At 47.5% G+C, this 24,333-nt stretch overlaps 1 protein-coding gene across 1 annotated transcript in view; it reads left to right on the top strand.

Annotated features, from left to right (window-relative positions):
• Window positions 1–7,843: 7,843 nt before the first annotated feature.
• Window positions 7,844–24,333, top strand: part of DCUN1D4 (defective in cullin neddylation 1 domain containing 4) — a 42,885-nt gene continuing 26,395 nt past the window's right edge. The window contains exon 1 of the mRNA XM_066573092.1: window positions 7,844–7,971. Coding sequence (XP_066429189.1) covers window positions 7,953–7,971 — 19 coding nt within the window. The 5' untranslated portion in view covers window positions 7,844–7,952. The remainder of the gene's footprint in view (window positions 7,972–24,333) is intronic.

The raw sequence follows: 24,333 nt of genomic DNA, 5'->3' as shown, positions 1-24,333 counted from the left end.
AGTGTTGTCCATCTCGGCCCGGCAATTTATCAATTTTAATCCCCTTCAACCGGCTCTGCACTTCCTCCTGTGTTAGGTATGCAATATTTAGCAGGGGGTTCGTTTTATTTCCCTACGTCTTGTATGACATTTCTTTTTCGTTCGTGACTACACTGAAATAGTTTCTTTTCTTGTTTTAGCAGTTTAAAGGCTTTCTTTTTTTCACTTATTGCCCCTCTTACTGTCTTGTCGAGCCACAATGGTTTCTTTCTACTTGTAGTTCTTTTGTTTTTAAAGGGTATGAACTGCTCACATGAGGTAATTAGAATGTTTTTAAACTTTTCCCATTTGTCATCTCTAGTGATATTTTTGAGGATGTTGTCCCAATTAATGTTACCGATAGTAGTTCTGAGCTAATCAAACTTTGCTTTACTAAAGTTTAGCTTTTTTGTCGCTCCCTGATAAGGTTTCTTATTGAATGACAGCTGGAAATTAATTACATGGTGGTCACTATTTCCCAAGTGTCCCTACACCTGCACCCCGTGATTCTGTCTGGTTTGTTAGTTATTAATAAGTCCAGAGTGGCCCTACCACTAGTTGGCTGTAACACAAGATGGGTAAGATAGTTATCTTTAATTGTTCTCAAGAACTTATCACCTTTGTGAGATTTGCAGGTTTTGTTTTCCCATATTATATCCGGATAATTAAAGTCCCCCATAATAATTATTTCATTGCGGTTTGACACCTCTTCTATTTGCCTTAATAATAAGATTTAAGTTTCTTCTGTTGCTTTTGGTTGTCTATAGAAAACCCCTATCAGGATTTTATTTTTTTCCCTGTATTTCTACCCACAGAGATTCCATGTATTCATCTCCTGCACCTATATCCTCCCGTAGCCTCGGCATTAAGTAGGATTTACTGTACATACATACCGCTCCCCCTTTCTGGTTTCCACGGTCTCTTCTGAAGAGATTGTAACCCTGTAAATTCACCGCCCAATCACACTTATCATCAAGCCATATTTCTGTTATACCTACTATATCATAATTTTCATCAGACATTCTCGCTTCAAGCTCACCCACTTTACCGATCAGAATTCTTGCATTCATTGCCATACAATTTATACAGTTCTTTATATTAATTTTGCTACTAATGGTACTATTGGCTGATCTGTCAGTTCTAACTGTACTAACCCCACCCCCTGCTCGACCCCCATTCCCATTACTTGGCCTCAGGTCGCTATCTACACTGTCTACCCCCTGTTTCTCTTTTTGCTCTCCCCCCAGTTCCTGGTTTAAACACATTCTCCAGCCTTCTAACCATCTGCTCCCCCACCACAGCCGCACCCTCCCCATTAAGATGCAGCCCGTTCCTACTGTACAGCAAAGTCAGCACAGTTCTCCAGGAACCTGAACCTCTCCTTCTTACACCAACTCTGGAGCCACTTGTTTACCTCCCTAAGATCCTTCTGCCTTTCTAGTGTGACTTGTGGTACAGGTAGTATTTCCGAGAAAACTACCTTAGAGGTCCTCGCCCTAAGCTTGGATCCTAGGTCCTAGGTCAAATCATTTTTGAGGGCCCTCCATTGACCTCTAATTTGTTCATTGCCAATGTGCACCATGATTGCTGGATCCTCACCAGCCCCTCCCAGTAATCTGTCAATCCGATCCGCGATGTGTCGAACTCGAGCACCAGGAAGACAACACACCGTTCAACGATCCAGTCTTTGTGGCAGATTGCCCTATCTGTCCCCATTAAAATTGAATCCCCCACCACTAGACCTGCCCAACCTCCCCTACGCTCCCCATCCCCTTCTCACTGGAGCAGTCATTCCCCTGGTGTTCAGAGGGCATGTTGTGCTGCAGTGGTGCTGGCTCTGTAATGGCATTCCCCTCATCTGCCAACTTTGCAAACTTGTTGGGTTGTGCCAGTTCAGGACTAGCCTCCCTGGTTCTCTTCCCTCTACCCCTCCTTCAACCAGGTAGCTGCCTGCTCCCCCTGATCTTCCGAACTACCGTCTGCCCCGCCTCTACCTCAGAGAGTGCCAGCTCAGTGAGAAACAAACTTCTTTCCATGTTGTCAATGGCTCTCAGTATTGCCAGTCGCTCATATAGATCCAGGATTTGGGCTTCCAAATGTGCGATGTGCATGCATCTTGCGTAACAGTATGCACCCTCGATCGGCTGTTTAAGGACCGCATACATTGCACAAGTAGCACACTGGCCGGACATGGGCTACAAAAAAATCGCAGCTGTATAGAAAATGCTGTGATTTTGTAGTCTCGCAATATCGCAGGCTACAAAACATCGGTCATGCAGAAGAACCCATAGGAAAGCATGGGCTGTACATACATGCGATTTGTAGCACTCTCGCATCGCGACATTATCACACGATAAAGTCGCCCGTGTGGAAGCAGCCTCAATCTGATAAACTATGAGTACAAATTACAAATGTCTATTCACAATATTTCCAACCCTTGGAAAATCCCCATCATATTTTAAGTACTTTTGTATCAAGTAGTTCACTGATCTGGTCCATGGCGTAAACTGGTTTGATGGTTTCCATTGGTTAAGTATATAAAGGACATTTACATGAGCCCCTGATCAGGCAAGAATTTTTGTTTGCCTGATCATTGGGCCAGCAATCAACTAACAGATGAGCAAATGCTTGTTAATTGGCTGATTGTATCTTCTGTGTAATCAAAAATGTCATAATTATTGGCAGCACATCTCCCCATGTAAATGGAAAATCTGCTACCGACAATAATGAAACTGTATGGGGGGACAAACGATTGCATGTACGATTGTTCAGACCTCATGCATTTTGAATTGGCTTGCGTGAACGACTAGTAAATGAGCATCGATCTCGTTCATTAGCACTCGTATCTATCTGACTTGCATCAAGCTATGTAAAAAGACCCCTAATTCAGGTCTAAAGTGGTTTGCTTCCTCATTCCATAGTCTCAGTCTCTGGTCATTGATATCCATTGGTTTTGTATTCCAGTCATGGGTGTTCTACATTACTATGTTACACTAATATCTGAAGTACAATGTTTTGTTGCCCTCAGTCCTCGGGGGCCAATTGCGTTCTTCTTGCTTGGTGCTCCCAATTTCTGATTTCCATTTCTGTACCCCAGTTCAGGTTGTCAGTAGTTTGATGCCTCTTGTCCTGGGTACATAGTGGTTACCATTCCCAATATCTGAAATTTAGGTTGTATGTTGATGCAAATCACTACAATTTAGGTCTTTGTCATTTTCAGCATCTAGTGGTATATAACAATTTTGTTTGCTCATTGCTTTAACCTAGTCCCTAGGGTTTTGTTTCCTCCAGGTCATGGGGTAGACTGGTTCCCTAGTCGTTGGGGATCAGTAGTATATTTCTTTCCATCTTACAAAGACCTAAAAAGTAGTCCAAACTCTACTTCTTTTGCTTTACAGAATCATCAAATAGCTGATGGATTTAGACTTCTTGCTCCTGCACTTATCTTTGTCCCAGGGAATCGATGCAAGAAGAAGAGAATAGGGCAATTAACAGTAATTTACTGATAAGGGCTTTTACCCACTAGCGGTTTTTTTAACGCTGTAATATCGCTGCATTTTTTTTCAATGGGACTTTCTAATGTAAAATTCACAAATGCACAAACTTGTGATTTTGGTGCGATGCGATTTTAACATTAGACAGTCCCATTGAAAAAAATGCAGCGATATCGCAGAGTTAAAAAAAACGCTAGTGGGTAAAAGCCCTAAGTATTGGCAGTCATCTGACAGCATCTATGGTTGTCATTGGCAGAAGCATTTTATCAGCACTACTATGTATTAAAGAAATGTAAAAAAACAACCTAGAAAGTAGGTCACTATATATTGAGAATTGGGCTGACAAAACTGTTTTTGAAGTTTGAAAGTTTTCTTTAACCCTTTCCAATCCACTGTCCGACATCTTCCTACATTCTGATTGAAGCTTGTACAGCTCCAATGTCATAAGACGTCCGACAGGGTATTCTTACCGTCTATTGCCAGCCACTCTGCTGCCGGAGCCTCTCTGGTGCGCACACACTGGCTTTAGCCAGCAGATGGCACCGTTGTATAACAGTGAAAAGAGAAAGTCTTTTAGGAAACCCTGAATCCAAAATTGGAATGGAAAGGATTAATGCTTGTTACCCCAATAATGTCTGTTGCACCCCAAATAAAGTTTCATAGATACTCATATTTAAGCATTCCCACAATCTCAGGAGAAAGTGAGATGTGAATATCAGGCACCAACAAAAATGTTTGGGCACCAATTTCTGCATATATTCATAGCTGCAAGAAGCATTCATGATGGAAAAAATAGGGGAAAGCATCAACTATGAGCCACTAAATTTAAAGAGGACCTGTCATGTCACTATGTCAACTGGGCTGACTACATAGCTTCCCAGCTGCTTCCCTGCTGACTCTATCGCTACCGTTTTTTTCTTCATATTCCCCCAAGTTCGGCCATACAGATTCTTCTAAGATCTGGCTCCCAGCACTGTGAATCTATCAAATAGGTGGTCTCCATCACTTATTGTCAATGGGTGATGTTAGGCTTCCTTCGCCCACTTATGTCACCCATTGACATTGAGCAGTGGGCACCGGCCAATTAACAGATTCAGAACACTGAGAGCCGAATCTAAGAAAGACCCTTTCAGGAGAACGGGGGTGAGTTTGAAGTTCTGAGTGGGGCCACGTCTTCACGGGACGGCCAATCCGCTGCGGTAAGTCCGGCTGGAACTGCGGCCGCGGTTTCAGAATATGCAGCATGTCCATTCTTTTTTTCATTCCGCTGCGGCCACGCTCTCCTCTATGGGAGCGTCGGCCGCAGCGAAAGAGCGAGCTGCAGGGGCTGCTTCAAAGCCGCCGCGGCTTTTTCTGCAGCGGTTCTCCCGGCGGAAATCTCGCGGTTTTTGCTGCGGCCAAACAGCGAGATTTCTGAAGGGAATCTGCCCCGTGTGAACCCAGGCTTAGTTGTGACAGATGCTCTTTAAAGGGGTCCTCCAGGACATTTACTATTGATGATCTATCCTCAAGATAGGCGGGTGAAGAGAAGTAAAGCGTGGGTAGAGCATCCTAGTTGTGGTATCCATAAGCTTGTGAGACTGGAGCAAAGCCATGGAGCCATGAAGAAGTGATACAACAATATGGAGGTGCTGCCCAAACAGATGGGCACCCTACTGGGTGTGAGCGTACAGTGACACAAAGTAGGAAATTGAAATAAGCTGGTGCATGGTGCAACCTTCCAATAAAGAAAGCAGAAAATAGTCCAACTTCTCTTTTTATTGAGTAAACCTGCCATAGAGCAATAGAGCTGGCCCCACAGACATAATGACATGACAGGTTCTCTTTAAAGGGGTTCTCCACGACTTTTACTATTGATGACTTATACTCAAATTAGATCATCAATAGTTGGTCGTGGGGGTCTATCGTTTGGGATCCCCATCAAGCAGCTCATTTCCGGCAGCGCTGTCAGTACTGAAAGCAGACAATGCTGTCCGTATTGCGGCAGCCCGGTTTGGTACTATAGGCACAACCCACACTGAATTCAATAGAAGCTGTGCCTGCAGTACCAAATTGGGCAGCTGCAATGTTGACAGCACTATTTGCTTCCAGTGCTGTCCGTGCTGCCAGCTGAATGAGCTGATTGAAGGGCCCCCTAGCAATGGACTTCTGCCAATCAATTATTGATGACCTATCCTGAGTATAAGTCAGCACTAGTAGAAGTCCTGGAGAACCCCTTCAACAATCTTTATCATTATGGTTTTTCAATGTGCCCGCAAAGAACATTGGTTGTCTGTGATTTTAGGAAAAGTTGTTCAGAAAAATGGAAATTCTGGTTGGCAACCCTGCCAGGAAATTGAGGCTTTCATTAGTCAAACTGAAAGTTCTTTCTGTTCCTTGCTGGCATTTGTTCTGGACAAAGCCGTACCAATGCGAATCGACCGATAAATAAAGCGGCATGTATCAGGTATTTGCAAACTGAGAAAAAAATCTAAAATTTGGCCTCATGTTGCAGGTGGGTTGTCAGAAGGCGGGCCCGAAACATATATAGATGGGACCAGCAAGCTGTTAGCTGTAGCTACATGTATGATAGGTAGGGACAATGCAAAAATACAAGGGCAGGTGGAGCCTTTAGAGTAGGCAGGCCTAAGGCACAAATAAGCAAGGTTTGGCACTGGTAGACTAGGTCAAAGCCATACAGTAGTTTGTTGACCAAACACACCAGTGGGTGGAGCGCACGTCACTCATGTCAGCATGGCCAGGTGCGGAATTGTTAATTATTCTATTGTCTTTCAGGTGAGATGGCCCCCATGAGTAATGTAAAGTAGCGGACAGCCCCCTAAATAACAGTCACTGGCCCAGTGGGAATTTTTCCTGTAGAATACATTGCCAATCCTGAGTGACAGACCCATCGATGGTCTATTGGTGACCTATCTTGAAGATAGGGGATCCCAAGCAATGGTCCCATTGATCGATTATTGATGACCTATCCTAAAGATAGGGGATCCCAAGTGATGGACCCCTGTTGATCAACTATTGTTGACCTATTCAGAAGATAGGCAATCCCAAGTGACAGACCCATTGATCGACTGTTAATAACCTATCCTGAAGCTAGGGGATCCGATGGACTGACTCCTGTCAATTGACTATTGATGACCTATCCTGAAAATAGGGGGACCAGAGTGACGGACCCGTCAATTAACTATTAACGACCTATCTTGAAAATAGGGAATCCCGAGCGATGGACCGCCATTAATCAACTATTGATTACCTATCCTGAGGATAGGGGATCCTGAGTGACAGAATCCTGTCAATGGACTATTGATGACCTATCCTGAAGATGGTGGATCCCCAGTGACGGACCAATCAATTGACTATTGATGACCTATCTTGAAGATAGGGGATCCTGAGTGATGGACCCCTGTTGGTGGACTATTGGTGACCTATCTTGAAGATAGGGGATCCCAAGCGATGAAAACCCACTAATCAACTATTGATGACCTATCTTGAAAATAGGGGATCTCAAGCGATGGATCCCAGTTAATCAAATATTGATGACCTATCTTGAAAATAGGGGATCCCAAGCGATGGATCCCAGTTAATCAACTATTGATGACCTATCCTGAAGTTATGGGATCAAGAGCGACGGACTTGTCAATCAACTATTAATGACCTATCTTGAAAACAGGGAATCCTGAGCGATGGATCCTCGTTAATCAACTATTGATAACCTATCCTAAAGATAGTGGATCCCGAGTGATGGACCCCTGTTTATGGACTATTGGTGACCTATCTTGAAGACGGGGGGTCCTGAGCGACTAATCCCCATTAATCAACTATTGATGACCTGTCTTGAAAATAGGAGATCCCGAGCGATGGATCCCCGTTAATTAACTATTGAGGACCTATCCTAAAGACACGGGATCCTCAGCAACAGACTCCTGTCTATCGACTATTGATAATCTATAGGAGATAAATAGTAAAAGTTGTGGACAACCCCTTTAAGTAAAAGAACCCATGAATCAGAATTCTCCAAGGTATGTGAACAGTTCCTACTATGAGCCCTTCCTGTCTCACACCCCACACTCACAAACTCTATTTAGCTGCTGATGACGTCAGGGAGAAGGAGCCTCAGGACACAAATAATGGATTTGGTACGTAAACTGCTGTTTATTTATGGGCGTGGTCTGGGAGAGAAGCTAGTTATGACGTCATCGATTAGCCACCTCCCAAAGCCTATGAAACCCGCCCCGAGCACCCGCAAACCTCTAGTCTCCGCCCATTGTCTCGCTGAACCAATCCTAGTGATGGAGAGGGTGGGTACTCGGAAATGTCCTACCAATCCGTGCAGCCGTGGGTGTGGCTGAGCAGAGTGCGTGTGCCCTGAGAAGTGAGTGCGGGTCGAGTAGCTGAAGCGGGGGGACCGGGCTGCTAGTGCCTGGCTGTCTGCGTCACACGAAAATGCACTCGGATGCTGTCAGTAAGTAGAGGCCGCGGCAGAGTGCGCCACACCTGCTATCACCGCCGCAATGTGCCCGGAGACGCCGCAAGAGCTCCGGCTGGAGAGGGTCTGTGTGCGTCATATGTTCTGCAGCTGGCGCCCCCTAGGTGCAGGCGCTGGGGCAATAGGGGCATTGTGCTGCTGCGTAATACTAGCGGCCGCCATCATCCTCTGGCGCTCCCTCCCCCTCTCCCAGACAGACCTCCTTCTCCCCCACCCCTGTGGGATAGAAAGCTCGGCTGTCACTGGGGGTGCAGAGGGAGAGTGCCGGTTCAGTGCTGCCACCTGCTGGCAGGGCAGGGACGTCCTTCTCAGGTTTCCTTTGTGCGCAGGTAGGGGCCGTCCCAGGATGCCTGCTGGGTGATAGCCTGCATAGCAGTGCTGGGGGACAGCTGTCACTGCTGTCATGTCATTGCACTAAGGTTTAGCCCCTCCTCTTACGACAAAGATGTTGGCGTGGTTGGTAAGTGCGCCAGGCGAGGGCGTAATATGTTCAAAGTGTAAAGCTTCCGGAATATTTGGATGCCATTGTGAAGAATTTCCTATAAAAGATGCGAATAGCGGTATACGTGCGCCCGGGCAGGAAGACCATCATCCGCGTAGGAGTTCGGTCCGTTGTCTAGGGAGGCGTAACGGACTAATGTGTGCGCAGGCGAATTTTCCGGGTCATTAATATATATCCTTTTTTTTTTTCTCGACTCCATTTTTGAATGGTGCCCCTACATGATCCCGTGTGCGCACGGCCGCCGACCGTCTCGTGTAAAGTTGCCTTAAGCCCTTTAAAAGTGTTCTCCATGTCCTTTCCCATTGATCACCTATCCTCAGGACAAGTAATTAACGATTGATCGGTGGGGTCTGTCACTCAGGATCTGTGCTGAGCACCCAGTTAGCTGATAGTGCTGTCTGTACCGCAGTGGTCTGCTTTGGTACTGCAGGCATAGCTCCCATGCATTGTTGGCAGCTCTATCTGCTTTCAGTGCTGTTCACACGGACAGCGGCCTGGTGATCAGCCGATCGGTGGGGATACCACCGCCAATCAACTATCGATGAGCTATACTGACGACAGGCCCTCAATAGTAGGGGCTCGTTCACATGTGGTAGAATGACTGCCTGTTCACACGGAGGCAGGCGGCCGGAAGAGATCTTTGGCGCACTCCACCTCCCTCCGGCCACTGAACGGCTGCTGCTCCTATGTGAAAGAGCAGAGCCATAGTCGCCACGTGTAAAAGTAGCCTTCAATGCAGTCTGCTGATGACTGACTAGAGATGTTCCCATATGGCTGCTCTCACTCCTCCGTTGGGGTCAATTTAGGTTTCTGTTTTTCTTCTCTGTTTTTGAAATAAAACTTTTAAAAGCTATTTTCCCATCCAAAAAAACGGAAACAAACTGTCATCCCAGCAATGAGAGCCCCAAGTTCACTAGGAGCTCCTAGGACCCCAAATAAAGTCCCCTTCTGTCCTATAATTGGGGACCAGAATCTACACTATCGTTTCTCCTTAGGGAGAGCACCTAGAAGGTGAGTGAGGAGACTTATAAGGCCATGCATGCTCCTCTGGGTAATATGCAAATAAGGAAGATGGAGCAATACCTCTGCAGCGCCACCTATTGGAAGGCAGCATTCCTTCAAATCAATGTTAGACTCTTTATACAAGCCTTGTAACAATAACCGGGAATTGAAAGCAATTGGGGACCCTCATGGTTATAATGTGGGGGGATTATATTACATGTCAATGGGAAGCATCCACTGATATGTCTGTAATTATTTGCATCCACATCACATTCTGATCAGAAGACTCGCAGGTTATAATAGATAAGGGGTGTTAGATGGCCGCTGATCATCTTTCTGTAGGACTTTTACACGAAGTTACAGTTCTGTTTTTAAGGGCTCACTCACATGGGCATATGCGGGCGGTGTAGTGCGCAAAATATGTAGCCCTAAGAGCCCATTGAATTACAGTTGGCCGCTCGGACCTGCATTGTCTTCTCACGCATATCATGAAAGCGCGTCATGTCCTGCTTTGGTGCGTTATCTGCCCATTATAGGCTATGTGCAGCAAATATGCATCTTGCATGCGTTTCGCTCACACGGATTTGAAATACGCATGTAGAAAAGGTGGCGTTACTTCCTGACTTGGACTTTGCATCAGGATTTCTGCACGTGGACTTGCTGATTTAGAAAAGGGGATAAACCTGCATGCAGATCCGCAGGAATGTATCTGCAGTAGATATCTGTTGGGATCTTTAGTGACGGAACCCCGTCAATCAACTACTGATGTCCTATTCTGGGGATAGGTCGTTAATTCTAGTCTCAGAGAACCCCTCTAATGCACCCAGAGCATAACTGATACATTCAAAGACTCTTAGAAGTAGGGATGGGAAATCAGTTTGATAACTCATTATTTCGCTGGCACAATTCTATTTTTTTTTGTCTGAAATTTAATTGAGATTAGTCCTGCTGCCTGTGGGTGGGGCTTATATTGGGTCAGGGGCGGTGGTGAGGAGTAGTGGCCTATAGTAAGCGCAGCGGTGCTGGTCAGATCATACAGAAGTGGCATCACCTGACCAGCGGCGCTATGCTCACTAAAGGCGGTTAGGTGTTGGAGAATGCTGACAGCGCAAAGACTTCGAAGTTGAGGGAAGCTCCGTATCTTCCGAGATCGGCTTGGGGTATGTATCTGATTTCGAGTGCTTGCCTATCTTTGGCACTGCCATAGAGATGAGTAGAGCGCAGAGGACACGCTCAACCGCTGCTCCATACGTTTCGGGGGGCACATTGAGAATAGTTTATTTTGTAGCCGAGTTCCTGAGACATGGTGTCAGCAGGAGTGTTCTGAGAAGGACTACTCATCTTAGGGGGCAAGAGAAACAGCCAATTGGGGTATTTGCTGAGGCGTAAGGACCAGTGTCCACCGGTGGATCAGATTTGCGGAAGATGCCCAAATCAGGCCGTCCATAGGGATACATGGGCGTCCGCAAATTAAATAAAGCATGCAGATTTGATGACCTTTTGGTCCAGAAAAAGAATCGCAGCACGCTCCATTTCAGCGCGGATCCCACACCGACTGCTTCTATGGAAGTCAATGGAAGCTGTCCGTTCCGCGGCCCGTCCGCAATTGAATTGCGGGTTCTGTAGGAAAACAGAAGTTACAACAAAAAAGTACTGCGCATGCGCGTCCGCACTTCTGCAGACACAGAGATAGAAGACCTGGAGAGGTAACCGCAGTGTCCTTGGCCGCGGGCAGGGTCGGATTCCACCTGTGGACATTAGCCTTAGGCCACCTGCACACGGGATTTCCGCCACTGAAAGTTTGCATAGGAGTGCATTAAAATACGCACTCCTATGCAGACGGCCGCGGTTTGGCCGCGCGAAATCTCGCGCGGCATGTCCTATTTTTGTGCGGGGCACGCACTCACCCGGCCGCCGGCTCCGGTCTGCGCATGCGCCGGCTGCGCGGCAGCCGGCACATGAAAGAGGCGGGGCCGCCAGGCGCGGGTGAGTACACGCTCATCCCTGCAGGCTCTGGGGTCAGGTCCCGCGGCGAGAATTCTCGCTGCCGGATCCGACCCGCTCGTGTGCAGGCGGCCTAAGAGTTCCATCTATAAAGGACTACAAGCGCCGAGCCTGCCGGAGGACTCCGTTGTCTTCTATGTAGTGCTCTTGTGCTTACATCGGATCACTGGTTGTATGCTGGTACCGTTGGGCTAACTTCGCACAGACGGGTGTGATATCGGGGCCGTGAATAACGCCTCAATCTCGCGCTCGCCAATATGCGATTTCCTTGCAAATACGAGGCATTTTTATATCCAAACTGTCATCACGGGGAGGTAGCGATCCTCCCCTGCGGCTGTCGGCTGTGACAGAGGATCGCAGAGTTTCTTTCATTGTTTTCTGCCGCCAGTCCCATTGAAATCCATGGGAGATTTGATGCGAGAGCGCGCACCAAGATCGGATGTGCCGCGATTGGCGTATGGGGTTTATATTTGTGAGTCTTGCAACACACAAATCTTGCGCGATTTTCTCACTGTGTGAAGTCGGCATTAGGGTGGCTTTACGTAGGACAACTGATGTCCATATAGTCCCTTGATGGAGTGAATGTCAGCACTAGTGTTCCTGTGTGAACGGGGCGATCTGCGAATTTTTTTTTTTTTTGCTACAGTGTTTCCCCAAAAATAAGACAGTGTCTTATATTAATTTTTGTTCAAAAAGGTTTAACCTTTTTACATGTATAGCTGCCTGGACACTATTTAAATTGACTTTTTTAATTAACTGTTAGCAGGGCTTAATTTTGGAGTAGGGCTTATATTTCAAGCATCCTCAAAAAGCCTGAAAAATCATTTCGCATCCTCAAAAATTCTGGAAAATCATGCTATGTCTTATTTTCAGGGAAACAGGGTAGTTGCTTAGTTTCAGCTCACCTTAAAAATAGTTGCTGGCGGAATAATTCTCGTCTGGTGTAAGCAGGTAATGGTTTGTCTTTCAGCGACTCACCAATAACTTTGCGGGGAGGGGTGCGAACAAGTCAGCAACACTTGCTTTGTCTCAAACTACACAAACCCTGGTATGCTGCCAACTCACTATCCAAGTATTCGGAGGTTAATTGTGCCATCTCACCTCCAGGCCTCCTGCCAACGGACGGAGCGGAATACGCCCGCGGTCTTACGCCTGGGAAATCCCGCGGGGATAAACAAAGTCCCTTCTGGCGATTGCAGAAAGACGTGGCAAAATAGAACATGCAGCGTGTGTGTTTCTTTTTTTTGTCATGCGGCATAAATCCGCGGCAGAATCCTGCATGTGAGGACTGAGCCATTAGGTTCAATAGAACCCAATAGCTGCATTATTCCGCTGCGGATTTACACCATGGGGACTGCAGCATAAATCCGTCCGTGGGCATTAGCCCTTAGGAGGCTGTCCTATCGGAGAACCATTTTCAGGGCTTCTGGTGCCCATGTTGGGGTCTGTTTACACCAAATGATTTCTCATTCGGAGGAGTGAAGAATGTCAGAGTTTGCCCTTCCAGCCTGTTTGTACAAGCCAACGATGTATCTGCCTGCATAAACGAGATATCAGTCAGTCGTTCCCATCTGCTGTTTCACTGACTGAGAACGACTGAACAATCGGTAATTAAAAAAACAAATCTTATTTGTATAGCGCCAATTTATTCCGCAGCACTTTTAGGTAATTTATTTATTACCCCCCCCCCCCCCCCCCCAACAAGCTGGGTACTCATGTTACCAACCGTGGAAGGATGGAAGGCTGAGTCAACCTTGAGCCGGCTACCTGAACCTTGAGCTCGCAACCTTCAGGTCGTGAGCGAGAGCTTAGGAGTACATTTCTGCTTTAAACTGAACGATTAGTGAACGAGCCAACAACGATTGTTACGCCTGCATAAGATGAACGACAAATGGAAAGTGACCGATTGTTGGCTGCGTTTACACCGGACGATAATCGTTCTGTCTAGAAGGCCCCTGAGTATCTGGTTTTGGCAGGGTAGGTACACTATGTAGTGTTACATGGCAGCTAGAGATGAGCGAATGTGCTCGTTTGAGCAATTACTCGATCGAACATCGCTTTTTTCGAGTAACTGCCTGTTTGGGCGGAAAGATTCAGGGGGCGCCGGGGGTGGGTGGGGGGTTGCTGTGGGGGGGGGGGGGGGGGGAGAGAGAGAGAGCTCCACCCCCGCCGCCCCCCGCATCTTTTCGCCCGAATAGGCAGTTACTCGAAAAAAGCGATGCTCGTTCGAGTAATTGTCCTAAACGAGCACGTTCGCTCATCTCTAATGGCGGCCGTTCGGATGACGGTTCGAGTCGACCAGAATGGGAGAAAAACGTACAGCGTGGAGTAGCCTTCATCTGTCATGTTGTCCTCATGAGACATCCCCACATTGGGCCTCCTTTATCAAAACTGTTCGCACACAGCTGACCTGCTGCAGATCTGCACCAAAAACCGCGGCAAATCAGCGATGTGTTAACACATCCTAAGGCCTCGTTCACACAAGCGTGGTTTTAGCGCAGTATAGGGGCGTGAAAAGATCACGACTATACTGCACTAGTGATAGCGTGAACGGGTGATTTCCAGCTATTAAGTCTCAAGCTTAATTAGCAGTGAAATTGGCCATTCACACCATCGGAGCTGCCTGTTATCCAGCTCCCATAGGAGTCTATGGAAACCCCTGCGTGGCTCGCACCAGGTAGGTCAGGTCCTATCTCTTCTCGCAGCATGGACCTTGGATGTGAGCTTTGCACATGCATGTCCTATCTTTGTTAGGTGCGAGCCTTTTGCGCGTCTAAAACGCCTTCATGTGAACGCTTCTATAGGAAATCATTGGTTCTATTAGACGCAATCTCTTCACGTGCCTATAATGCGCTAAAACCACGCTCATGTGAACCAGGACTAAGTTAGAGCGTTGTTGCCCATAGCAACCAATCCGAGATTAGACTTTATTTCTGAAACTATTGGGATAAAATGAAAGCTGAGCACCGATTGGTCTCTATGGGTAACGACGACAGTGGGTTTTTGGGGGGTGGGGGGGAAAGTCGGCCCATTGTGATTTGCCCCTGCTTGTGTTGACCATAAATAGGGCTGTATGTTAGTAGGCTGGGGGGTCCGTGTATTCCAAGATCCGGGCAGTAATTCCTAATGGGGGTGTTGGGGCATATGTTGTCCTCCGTAGGAACACCCCAATATACTGACAGACTCGACAGGGACTTTCTGATCTGTGGGGACAAGACATCCCCCTAATGTTTATGTGGTAAGCAGATGGACGGGTAAGGGGGGTTTTACACGAATTTGAAGGCCCGAGCGGTGTGAGAAAGGGGAGGTGGGGGGAATAAAATGGGAAATATATATATTTTTTGTTTTTAATTTATTTAATTCTGTAAACAACTCCTTTCCATTGTCACATCTGCCCTGTAATCCAAGATGGTACATGTATATCAGTGTCCAGAGCAAAATGGCAACCCCATTCCTGTACTCCAGTGTAACATAAATATAATAAGATTAAAAATAAAGTGTACATTTTAAAACACTTTTTTTGTACACCTTAGCGCTAATTAAAATAAAATAAAAAAAGTGGTGGAGGAGAAAGTTATTAAAAAATGCCCCTATAGCTGACGAAGCAAAAAAAATGCAGCAAAAATAATTTTGGCAAGCCAGGAAAAAGAAAATGGGGCCAGAAAACCGCCACATGGGTAACATTGCTTAAAGATGTCTGTCTTTAAGGGGTGACACTAACCTTGCCGGACACCGGTACTTGCCACCCACATCGTTTTGTTTGCTGGCTGTCGAAGCGCTATGTGTTCGCGCTCCACACCTGTGCTCGAGTACAGCGGCTCACGCATGCGCTCTTCTACAGTCAGCGGAGTACCGGCGGAGCACATGCACGATCTGCTGTAGCACTTCAGACCAAATTGTGTGGGTGGTAGCGGCTCGTGGCCGGCAGTGTTCATTTGAGGTTCTGTGATTTGGGACTTCTTGTGAAAGCCAAGCGGAGTATCAGGAGATTTAAACCCTGGGCGGTAATCGGGTGCGCAATATATTGTTCGGAGGACGGACCCCTCTGTATTGTAAAGGTATTTGAGCATATTGATATTTGGGAGCCTTGTAACCGGTAGGGTACCGCCTTAATGTACTTGACGTTGGTTTTAATCAGTTTACTGTATTTCATAGTCTTTAGGTTTTTAATAAAACTTTTGTGCCTACCACGTTTATCTCTTATGTTCACCTTGAGAGCCATTTTATTTTTTGCTTTTTTTTTTATATTGTTTTTAGTGCATGGCTACCATACTGTACTAGTATCCAATATTTACATCCTAAAGTTTGGGGTAGAACTATACATATTAATAGCTACTAAATTATGCAGAAATGTTAGTACCCACGCCAGTCCTTATAGACAGTCCCCCGGGATACAGAACTAATGTTACAGTGGAATGGCCAGACAGGCAGAATCTGCGTCAAATATCAGAGGCTGGCCCTAGATTTCTGCTGGGACTTTTGATTTTTGGATGTGCGGATCCAAATTTTAATCCCCCCCCCCCACGGTGTGAACCAGACTTCTATTGACATCAATGGACTGCTGAATTACAGTCGATGCCAACGCGGACTTTGACCTGGAAACCGTTTCAGTAAAACTCCATATTAGCGGGACCTGTAGATATGCGCATGCAATATAATCATTCTTCATAGTTTTATTAATTTTTTAAAATTTTTTTTTTTATTACAATAATTTTAATGTTAAAATTTCAGTGGCAAACGGCAACAAAAAAACGCGCATCAGGCCGGTTTCACACGGGCGAGAAAATTACGGCATTTTTCTCTCACAATGCGACAGCGCTATAAATCGCATGTATGTGAAGCTCTTACTTTCCTATGGGTTTTTTCACATTTGCGGTGTTTTCCAGCTTCCTACATTGTGAGGAAAATAAGTCGCGGCTAGCTGAATATTGCGACAATTTGCGAGGTTTTGTATCCCATGTTTCCATATGGAGCCTTCCTTTCTGTTGCATCGCACGAAAATGTTTTTTTTTTTTTTTGTTTGTTTTTTTTTTCCCCGTGTGATCCAATTTTTACAGTAGAAAATCCTACTGTAAAAGCCCTATAATAAGCCCTAGCTGCATTAGGAAACAAAAAAATTGCCTAACAGGCGCTGTTCACTGAACCACGTCTTCTATGCAGCTCCCCCGCACTTGCTTGCAGTTTTCTCTCAGTGCTTCGTGGTCAGAGGTTCAAATTTCCCACCTCCAGGAAACGCTGGCTGTTCTCGAGCGCCGGGTCTCAGCAATGGCTATTATTTGTTCATCAAGTGCTAGCTCCGATTGGCTGAGCCGTGGCGCTCGAGAACCAATCACAGACAGCGCTTCCTGGAGGCGGGGAATTTGAACCCCTGACCAGGAATCCCTGAGTGAAAACTACAAGCAAGTACTGTGGAACTGCAGAGAAGACACGGCGGAGTGAACAGTGGCCGTTAGGCGATGATTTAGAAAAATATATATATGCGCAGCTAGGGCTTATTTTTGGGGTAGGAGTATATTTCAAGAACCTGCCCCCTGAAAACTCGCACATGGTGCTACAAAGTCGTGTGACCTTGTAGCGACACAATCACAATACCGCTGCTAGAAAACAGTGATATCGCACAGACCATCCATGCAATATCGCTGCGCTTTTTTTTTTTTCTAGCTGCAATATCGCGTTGCCCGTGTGAAAGGGGCAGATTATAGGAGCATATTGAGTCACTGAATATATGCATTCTACTGACACTGGGTTGAAATAAAGTTGCAAATGCCCTTTACTCGGGAAAGGGGTTAACCAGTTTTTTAACCCCTAAGTGACGGACCTATTTTTTGCATTAGGGGCCAAGTGATCCTCATCAGATTGCAAGAGTCGTAACTTGTTGACGTGGCCGTATGAGGGCTTGGTTTTCTGGAATGAGTTGTAATGTTTTTTAATTGACACCACTCTGTGCTACATATAACGTGTTCAGTAAAAATAACTTTATTCGCATCAGTACCATTACTGCAATACAAACTTGTTTTTTTTACTACTTTTACATACCAAAAACATGCTTCTAAAGAAAAACCACTAAATCTGCTCGCCACATTCTTAGGCTGGATTCACACGAACGTATATCGGCTCGGTTTTCACGCCGAGCCGATATACGTCGTCCTCATCTGCAGGGGTGAGGGGTGGGGGAGGATGGAAGAGCCAGGAGCAGGAACAGAGCTCCCGCCCCCTCTCTGCCTCCTCTCCACCCCTCTGCACTATTTGCAATGAAAGGAGCCTTGGTGTATCAAGTGCTGCATTGATTGGCTAAGCAGTACTCGAAAACAAATCACAGCTATCACTTCCTGGAGGCGGGATTTATGTATCTCATAACCAGGAAGCGATCTTCTGTGGGCAGCCAAAGACTGCAGCAAGCGCGCTGGAGCTCTGGACAGCAGCGGGAGGACGTGGAACGAGCCTAATAAGTAATGCATTGCTTTTTTGTGTGTGTAATGCAGCTAGGGCTTATTCTTGGGGTATGGCTTAAATTTCAATCCTCTCAAAAATCAGGGTAGGGCTTATCAGGGTAGGTCTTATTTTGGGGAAACGGTAGTTATATGGAAGAGTGGAATTGACCAATTTCCACCACATTGACACTGAGGGATTTTTATGATCCATCCAGCGTAATGCTATTACTTTTCCTAGCCAATAAAAGTACCTCTCTCAAAAATATTGTAATATGGTGCTGGAGTATCCCGAATATGCATATTTCAGGGCATGTAGGGACAGGGGTTCCCAAAACCTCCACAAGTAGGTCAGTGACTTCTCCCCAGAAGCCTTGAATAACTGGACACTCCCAAATCATGTTCCAGAAATCATCAGTCACATGGACATCTAATACACGTGGATGATGATATTCTGCCCATTTTTTGCAGCCTTGCTGGAGGAAGGTGGCACTGATGCACGATATATAGCTGTATCATTTTGTTATTCGCTGCAGGAGAAACCAATAGAGGGGAGGCTAGTAGATCTTGAAAGGATTCCTCTGTCAAAGTTGGTATCAGTGTTTTCAATCTCAGCAGGGTTGGTGGCATGTTGTGAGAGGTATTTGCTGCAATTAGGAAGGACCTGAAGGTTGTGGGTTCAATCCCTGCATGGTTCAGGTAACCGGCTCAATGTTGGCTCGGCCTTCCATCCTTCCTAGGTCGGTAAAATGAGTACCCAGCTTGTTGCAGGGGGTAAAAGATGACTGGGGAAGGCAATGGCAAACCACCTTGCAAAAACAGTCTGCCAAGAAGATGTCACCCGAGGAGTCGGTTATGACTTGGTGCTTGCACCAGGGGACTTTACCTTACAGTGTGGATATGCACGTGGTCTCCACCAGAGTTATGGCTGGCCAGCCGAAGCTAGAGGGAACGCCTACGGCTCATGATTGGCTGCTCAATACACCTGCACCGAGCTGAGCGGTGGAGATTCAGAAGGCGCTTTTTTCTCTCCCTCGCTCTGCAGCAAGTATGTTCCTCCTCCTCGTTCCACTCGAATACTTCGTCCCCGAGCACTTTCCCCATGCTCTTTAGCAACTCTGTTCCTCCAGCCCCCGGCTGTACTGTCTGTTATTTCTCTCGACCAGTTCTCAGCCGCTGATAAAGCGGGAGGTGGGCTGCCACTGTGAGCGAGTTACCAGAGCTCCTAGGTGCTGGCCGACGGGGAGATCTGACAGCCGGTTGGGGACGGGGAGAGACACAGCGGGGCCGTCCAGGTGACAACATGGCCGCCTTCATAGGCGGAGGACTACGACCGCACGCATTACAGTTTATATGGCAGGCCGTGGGGGTGACTATCAGCGCAGGAGGCGAGAAGGGAGAGCGGCTGCGACGGTGACAGGAGCCGGTAGGGGTGATGATGGAGATGGAGCAGCGTGACCATACTTGCTGCAGGTTAGCAGAACGGGAGCCAGAAAAGCGCCTTCTGAATCTCCTCAGCTTGGTGCAGGTGTGTAGCTCCAATCAGGAGCTGCAGGCATTCCCTCTAGTTCTTGCCAGCCAGCCCATGTCTCCACCCATAACTGTGGTGGAGACAAGATGCACCAGTACCGAGGCTCTGTCGGCCTTGGGAGTGTAATATACTGATCAGGGGGCAATGTAATGTAGAGGGCCCAGGAGATGGGAGTTGTGTCTGCAGTGCGGGTCTGATTTGTAGGAATCTGAAAAAAATGGGTAGTCGGTAGTTTGTATTTAGCCTTTAGTTGTTCGTAGGGGGAGAAAGTCTTAGAAGTGTACAGATCACGCAGAGTTCTTATTCCATAGTTTTCCCACCCGGAGGCGTCCTGTAGAGGAAGCAGCTCTGTCAGACCAGGGTTATGCCACAAGGGAGTGTCTGCCACAATATCTGTGAATTTATGGATTGATTTAGATTGTCTCCATACATTCTAGTCCCTTTTTATGTACTGGAAGCAATTTGCAAGTTAGTTAGGAGGGAGACTCCAGCTTCTGCCACAAATTGAGGATTTTTAGAAAATGAGCTAAATGTAACTCCGAATTGGTCATCCCTCAACCACCTTCTTAAGTGAACCAGTTGGCTAGCAATGTACTAGAGGAGTAATGCCTCTTTCACACAGGCGTTGCGACTTGCGTCCACCCGCATCGCGGCTGAAAATCGCATGATCAGGAGAAAGCCGTGACCAAGTCGTGGCTAAATCTACCATTTTCTCACCTGTTCACACAGCAAGGTTGCGACGTATATATGCCACAGCCCAGAATTCCATGGGCTGGGGGAAGAGATCTTAGCACTGCTAAGGTCTCTCTCCCCCTCCCCTAGACAGCAGATAGCGGCAATAGTAGCCCCCAAAGAGGCCTATGGGAGCTGCTGGCAAGAGGAGCCTATGGGAACAGCCAGTCCTATCTTTCCCAGCCGTGCATAAAAGCGACCGACCGGAATGCACACCATATGCGCTATCTTTGCTGGACAATTTTCGCGCACCGGAAAATCGCCCAAATGCATTGGAATCCGATGCTTCAGATGGTCGCGATTTTCGGCCAGCGTTTTATTAAAAAATTCCCACCTCCTGGAAGCGCTGTCTGACTGGCTGAGTGTCATAGCATTCAGCCAATCAGAGCCAGTGCTCAATGAATGGTTGTGATTGGTTTTTCGAGTGCAGGCTCTGATTGGCTAAGCGTCACAGCATTCAGCCAATCAGAGACAGTGCTTCCAGGAGACACAGATTTTTCAATCCCTGGCCAGAAGAGATGATTAACAGTAGTGCCTGGAAGAAGATGCAGCGCAGCCGAACAGCGCTTCCAGGTGGTGTATTCTTTTTTTTCTTTCTTTTTTTTTATTTTAAGGACTTATTTTCAGGTTAGGGCTTATATTTCAGGCATTCCCCAATCGCACCCTCCAAAAATCCATGCAAGTGCTCCTACAAAATCACGGTATTGCTGCGAATAAAAACGCAGCGATGTCGATATTTTGTAGCCTGAAAGAACCCACTGGAAACCATGGGCTTCACAGACATGCGTTTTGTAGCGAGATTTTGTAGCCTGTGTGGATGCAGCCTCAGGCTCATTAGTGAGGCCAGTAAAAGGACTCATTGGCTGTTGCTAGAGGGTTAAAATTGATTGCCTCTCAGTATGATGGATCATCAATACAGGAACGATGGCTGTCCAGCTCACCTGTTTAAGGTGGCTGCAGCTCATCAGCAAGTGCCGTGTGCCCTTCATTTTTTACCAAGCATGGCTTCACACATATCATAGTTTTGCCCTATTTATGTGAATGAAAAAAGGGTGATTATACCTACCCGATATTCAGGTTTCCAGGAGTCTCCACGACAGCACCACCTGAGATCGCCTCCTCCTGATAGGACAGGAACATACTGAGAGGTTAAAATCCCCCCCTTTTTCCACACTACTGCCTTGCATATCTGCTCTACTGACGCCGAGCTATGCTCGGCCCATGAGGTCGCTGTTGCCCTCGTGGAATGGGCTTTAAGAGCCGAGGGGGCCTCCTTCCCCAAGGTCCTATATGATTCGCTAATGGCCAGGCGGATCCACCTGGCTATAGAGCTTTTAGCCGCTTTTTTCCCCTTGTTAGGGCCTGAAAATTGGACAAACAAGTTGTCGTCCTGCCTCTAAGGGCCTGTGGCATCGATGTATCTCAGGACCGCTCTCCTGACATCTAAGCAATTTAGGGCCCTCTCTCTCTCGTCTTTTGGGTGATTATAGAACGAGGGGATTACTATGTTCTGGGCCCTATGGAATGGAGACACTACTTTAGGCAGGAAGGTCGGGTCCGTTTTGAAGACTAATTTGGTGTTCGTTACTTTGAGGAGCAGGTGGCGGATGGATAGGGCTTGTAGCTCGCTGACCCGTCTGGCTGAGGAAATGGCCACTAGGAAGATTGTTTTAATTGTGAGCATTCTTATTGAGAGCCCCTCAATTGGTTCGAAGGGTTCCGCTGACATGGCCCCCAAGACCAAATTTAGGTTCCAGTCTGGGCATATGTTAGGTTGCGACCTAGACCTACCATCTGCCGCTGTCAGGAATCTACTGATCCACCTGTCCCCTCCTAGCTTAGTGTCGAATAGGGCGCTAAGGGCTGCCGTCTGGACCCTTGGGGTGCTCGGGGAGAGGCCCATATCCAGGCCCTCCTGCAGGAAATCCAGGATTAATGGGATGTCAGTGCCGCTGCTCGAGGAGTCCTTCCCCTGTCTCCAAGAGCTAAACCTCTTCCAAATTTTTTGGTAGATGCAGTTGGTTGTCTCCTTTCTACTTGCCATTAGTGTCCTGACTACCTTGTCCGAGAACCCCCTGCCCCTCAGTATGAATTCTTTAGTATCCAGGCTGTTAAATGGAGTCTGCTTATGTTGGGGTAGTTCAAAGGCCCCTGTGTTAGTAGATTCGCTTGGGCCGGAAGGGTGACTGGCTCCTGGATGCTCAGGCTTCTTAGAAGGCTGAACCAGCTCCTTCTTGGCCAAAAGGGAGTCACTAGGATCAGAGTGCATGCCTGTGACCTGAAGTGCTGCAACACCCTTGGGATTAACAGAATTGGGGGAAAGGCGTACACCAGTTCTCCCCAATCCTGGCTCAGGGCGTCCACTGCTGTTGGCCGGTCCTCCGGTCTGAGGGAGAAGAAGTTTTCTACCCTGGCGTTTTGTCTGGATGCGAACAGGTCCAGTTGTGGGAGACCCCACCTGTCCGTCATGATCCGGAATGCTTCCTGGGATAGAGACCATTCCCCTGGGTCTATACGCCCTCGGCTGAGGAAGTCTGCCCTCTGATTCAGGGATCCCTTCAAGTGTACTGCTGATAATGAGAGGATGCGGCCTTCTGCCCATTGAAAGATTCTTTGCGTGATGCTTTGTAGAGCTGGCGACCTCGTGCCCCCCTGGTGCCGAATATGGGCTACTGCCGTGGTGTTGTCTGATAGCACTCTTATGTGCTGTTTTTTTACTGCGTCCCCCAGGTGCTGGAGGGCCTTCCAGATCGCCTGCAGTTCTCTGTAGTTTGAGGACTGGTGTTTCATCCCCAGCGGCCAGGGGTCCTGTAGGAGGTTGTCTCCGACGTGGGCCCCCCCACCCCCAGGAGCTTGCGTCTGTCGTGACCTGCACGGCCGGATTCAGTATCCAGTGGACCCCCCCCTTCGCAGATTTCCTGGGGATGTCCACTAGCGCAAGGATATCTTCACAGAGTTCCTTATCTGCATTCTTCTTTCTAGTGAGGATTGCTTGCCGTCCCATGCTGAGAGAACCACTGCTTGCAGAGGTCTGGTATGCGCCTGAGCCCATGCTACCCCCAGGATGCATGATGTCAGGCTTCCCAGGAGAGACATAGCCTCCTGGATTGAGCATGACCGTCTCCGAAGGAAGGATTCTACTATCTGTCAGATCTTCTGCGCTTTTGTCTCGGGGAGGAAGGAGCATTGAACTTCTGAATCGAGTGTTATGCCTAAAAACACCTTCTCCCTGCTGGGGTCTAGGCTGGACTTCTCCCAATTTACTATCCATCCTAAAAACTGTAGCAGGTTGAGTACAGTTGCCAGGTTTTCTGCTAGGAGCTCTCTGGACTCGGCTATAATTAAGATGTCGTCCAGGTAGGGGACTATCAGAATCGATCTCTGCCTCAGGTAGGCTGCAAGCTCCGCCATGATTTTCGTGAAGATGCAGGGTGCCGAGGAGATTCCAAAGGGCAGGTATCTGAATTGGAGAGTCCCTGTGTATTGGTACATGAAAGTAGGCGTCCTTCAAGTCGATAGATGCCATATAGGCTCCCTTGGGGATCAACCTTACTGCTGAAGCGATCGACTCCATCCTGAGCTTTCTATATTTGACGAAGGTGTTCAGGGGTTTTAGATTTATTATCATGCGTGAGCCTCCGCCAGTTTTTTTTATTAGGAAGAGTCTGGAGTAATGCCCCCAGGTCTCTTCTCTCTGTGGCACAAAGGACACTGCCTTTAGACGTTGTAGGTCCCGAACCACCTGCTGGAGCGGGTGCAGTTGTTGCGCTGGACCTCTGGTAGTAATGTATCTTCTCCTGGGGAGGGACACCAGTTCGATTCGGTATCCCTGCTGCAGGATCTCCGGGATCCACGGGCTCCTGCAAACTGAGGCCCATCGATCCGCGAAGCTCTGCAGCCTCGCCCCCACTGGGATGGCGTCAGGGCTTCTGTTTGGCTGGATCCCCCTGATGAGGGTTGAAGAGGAAGTTCCTCCCTCTGCCCCCTTTGGGGTAACTCCAGTGGCCTATCTTGCCCTTGCCTCTATATGGTTCTGGCTGCTGGGCTGGGGCCCAGAAGAAGGTCTTCCCTTTATGCTGTTTCTCTTCCAGGAATCCTTTCTTTTTATCTGACGCCTTCTCTAGGATCTTGTCCAGGTC

Source organism: Eleutherodactylus coqui, chromosome 7, assembly GCF_035609145.1.
Source record: "Eleutherodactylus coqui strain aEleCoq1 chromosome 7, aEleCoq1.hap1, whole genome shotgun sequence".
In the NCBI taxonomy this organism is placed as follows: Eukaryota; Metazoa; Chordata; class Amphibia; order Anura; family Eleutherodactylidae; genus Eleutherodactylus; species Eleutherodactylus coqui.
The sequence above is the reverse complement of the archived record's forward strand: the minus strand, read 5'-3'. Positions and strand labels throughout refer to the sequence as shown.